The 3396-nt window shown below is 55.9% G+C and overlaps 1 protein-coding gene across 2 annotated transcripts; it reads right to left on the bottom strand.

The window, feature by feature from the left end:
- Window positions 1-312: 312 nt before the first annotated feature.
- Window positions 313-2452, bottom strand: LOC139002960 (C2 calcium-dependent domain-containing protein 4A-like). Of its 2 annotated transcripts, none has more exons than XM_070404285.1 (2): window positions 2395-2452; window positions 313-1877 (listed from the first exon to the last, which is right to left on the bottom strand). In XM_070404285.1, the coding sequence occupies exon 2, from the start codon at window positions 1826-1828 to the stop codon at window positions 713-715; it is 1116 nt and encodes a 371-aa protein (XP_070260386.1). In that variant the 5' UTR covers window positions 1829-1877; window positions 2395-2452; the 3' UTR covers window positions 313-712. The 2 variants fall into 2 exon arrangements, with proteins under 2 accessions (XP_070260386.1, XP_070260395.1); XM_070404294.1 differs by lacking the exon at window positions 2395-2452 and adding an exon at window positions 2344-2376.
- Window positions 2453-3396: the final 944 nt, after the last annotated feature.

Here is a 3396-nt window from a genome sequence, read left to right on the forward strand (position 1 = left end):
ATCCTGACTTGCTCTTTATTCTGTGCCTCAATATCCTCATCTGTGAAATGAGATTACAATGCTGACTTCTTATGGGTGCTTTTAAGAGTTACGAGTTAATACTTCTATGACTATTATAGTATTTAAGCTTAGAATACGAAAATGGTTTTAATTCCTCCAGTGCTTTTCCAACAAGATGTTGCCAAGAGTATCACCTTGGTATTCCTAATAATTCTCTGTTGACTTTGGGCAAGCCACTTCACCTCTCTCGGCCTCATTTTCTTATCCAGGGTATAAGCAATGCTTCAAAAGCAATAAATCCTCTAAGATGGTTTCAGTGGATATTGTGGAATGAACAAACTGTAAAATGAAGAGAATGGAGCAAATAGATCACCAAGACAGCCTCTAGTTTTAATACTTCATGTAATTCATTATCTCCCAATATTACTGTGGGGGACAAATGAAATGCAATGCATCTGCTGTCTGCATTGGGAAACCCTACTGCAGAACACCATACCACTTGCTAAAATGAATTTTGAAGGTATCCACACAAAATATCACATCCTTTACCGTGATAATTAACCCACTACCATCTCTGCCAATATTGGACTTAAACAAAGGCTTCAGTAGAAGAATAAATACACGTTTATTTTGTACAAAACGGCTGTCAAGTGTCCTAGAGTCCCCAGCGGGCAGAAAGCGCCCGCGGGCAGGGCCTGGGGCCCGGGCGCCCTCAGAGCAGCAGCAGGGAGCCCAGCAGCAGCTCGCCCTGGCCCAGCAGGCGGCCCCGCTTCAGGCCGCGGCCCTTGTCCTCCGCCTTGACGCGCACGGCCAGGCGGCGCACCTCGTCCTCCGACAGCCCGTCGAAGCAGAAGTCCTGGTCGAAGACGGCCTTGCGGCTCCGCCGGACCACGGCGCTGCGCTGCTGGCGCGTCTTGCCGGGCGGCGGCAGGACCAGGCTGACGCGGCAGCCCACGGCGCAGGGATCGGAGGCTCCTCCGGCCAGGCCCTCGGGGCGGAGCAGCCGGAGGCGGAGGCGCCCGCTGGCCGGACTGTACTCGGCGGCCAGGCGCAGGGCGCCGCCGGCGCGACCCAGAGCCACGGTGCCCTCGGCCTCCAGGAGCTCGGGCCGCGGGCCGGCGTCCGACGGAGGGGACGCGGAGCAGGTCCGGGCCGGGGACCCCGAGCTGGCGCGGTGTTCCCCGTCCAGGTCCCCGCTGGACACCGAGCGGGCGCGGGCCAGGCCGCGACTCCTCCGGGCCTGCAGCGCGCGGCTCAGCAGCCCTTCGGGGGCGCGCAGGAGGCGGTGGCCGCGGGGCTGCGGGGCGAGCGTGTTCCGGGGCGGGCGGGAGCCGCCGGATGCAGCGGGTGGGGTGAAGCGGGCACCACGGGACCAGAGGGGGGCGTCCCCGCCGCCGCCGTAGGTGTGGGCCCGCGGGCGGAGCACGGGCGGCTGCAGGAGCGCGGCGGCCCCGGGGCCCCCGAGGAAGAGCGACTCCTTGCGGCGGGTGTGCGGGCTCTCGAGCAGCGCGCAGAAGCCGTAGGCGGTGCGCGCGCGGGGCAGGTGAGGCAGCGAGAGCGCGGCCTGCGAGCGCGGGTCCCAGTCCGTGCGCCCCGCGGCGTCGTCAGTTCCTGCCTTTTTAACCCAGGAGTCCCGGTGTGCAGCCAGCACTGGGCAGGGCGCGAATCGTGGGGGGATGCAGAAATCTGGGATGCGGTCTGGGGTGAGCACGTTTGCACACTTGGCAGACGCGTTGGCAGTGGTTCGTCTGGCCCGACCCTGGAGACGTCCGTTCCCGCCCCGCAGGAGGCGCTCGGGACCTAAGCCGAGCCGCTCCAGACACCACATCAGGAGGCAGGTGCGGGATCTGGGCCACCCTCTGCTGGAGCTGGTCAGCCTGCAACGCACAAGCGCACACGGATTGTCAGAGTGAGCCCCGCAGGGCACAGCAAGTCCTCTCTCCTTTCTTCTACTTTCGGGGTGCCTTCTCCTCCCTCCTTCGGGACTAGGCAAATTGTCCCCTCCCCCTCCCCGCTGCTATTGCAAACTATGTTTTGGTGACTGTGACAATAGTTCTTCATTTGTCCAGTCTCCGTTCAGTAGTCATGAACATTTCGGGGCTTATTGCTTTAATCCGATCCGCTCTAGCTGGCCTAAGGCAGAGACTATCAAAATGTTGGTCTCACGCTGTCCTTGATGCTTGTGCAATCATTTCCTGAATCCTTGGATTATTGCTCTAGTTCTAATTATTGAAATAATTACCCCCCTCCAGGACACTCAGCTTGGTCTCCCTTTTTAGGGGCAAAGAGCTCCAGACGGGTCCCGGGGATTTAAAGCAAGGCTTTGGGTCCCACCGAATGTACCTGAGGTCCAGTGCCAGATGGATCTCGCACCATTCTGTCTGGGACACTTACCAGGAGGGGCTCAGGGGCGCGCAGCCTGCGCGAAATTCAAAGGGCGCGTGGCGGGGTAATACAGTAGAGCAGTCCAAGGACAGCCGGCAGGAGCCTTTATAAGCCGGGCCTCATGCGCCCGTCAATGGGCGGGCCGGAGCGACGTTGCTCGGTAACTTGACTCCAGGCCTCCCTCCCCCCCGCCCTCCACCTGCGTTCCTTTTGCCACGTGGCTGGATCTGCTGCGCAAATCCAAGAGATCCAGTTCTCTTTCTCTCCTGCTTGGTGTGGGGATGTTATCCTCAGAACCCGTAAACAAGTTTCTTTTTCATCACGTGCAAAAGAGGGTTAAATCTTTACTATGTCGCAGAGTCATAGTGAACATCTAGGGACACAATGTGAATGCACAGCACCCTACACCCACCACTAAGAGAAGATAAAAGTCGGGTTTGTCTAATTCTTACTTAATACCCTCTTCCAAATTCGGCCTTTCCCTGCCCAGCTTTCAAAGTCTCTTGACTTGCTTTATGGCTTTCTGTTCTGGTTTAAGTGTTGTTTTTTTCTTTGTTGATCACTCTGGGTACCAGGAACCTTTTGGGGTGCTGAAAATATTCCACACTGACCTGGGTGGAGTTACAGGGGTGTAGCCCTATGTAAAAAATCACCTAGCATAGCCCAGCCAGCCTGACTCAGTGGTTGAGGTTCAACCTATGAATCAGGAAATCAAGGTTGGATTCCCTGTCAGGGCACATGCTGGGGTTGCAGGCTCCATTCCCTATGTGGTGCGTGCAGAAGGCAGCTCAATGATTCTCATTATTGATGTTTCTATCTCTCCCTCTCCCTCTTTGAAGTCAATAAAAATATAAAAAATAATCTAGCATACATTTAACGACTACATATAAGATTATATGTAGTGTATACCTCTATTTTTTAAAAAAATCTTACAACCCACTTTTTAAGCCATGTTCTGCTGGGTTGTTGTTTTCTTGTTGTTTTTTTGGTGTGTGCATATTTTGTTTTGCT

The sequence above is a fragment of the Myotis yumanensis genome, unplaced genomic scaffold, assembly GCF_028538775.1.
Source record: "Myotis yumanensis isolate MYYU_CA2020_CCGP unplaced genomic scaffold, mMyoYum1.0.hap1 SCAF_1, whole genome shotgun sequence".
NCBI classification, from domain to species: Eukaryota; Metazoa; Chordata; class Mammalia; order Chiroptera; family Vespertilionidae; genus Myotis; species Myotis yumanensis.

Bases quoted from the DNA above. Each gene is read 5' to 3' on its own strand.
- LOC139002960 (XM_070404285.1), bottom strand. From the start codon at position 1,828: ATGTGGTGTCTGGAGCGGCTCGGCTTAGGTCCCGAGCGCCTCCTGCGG.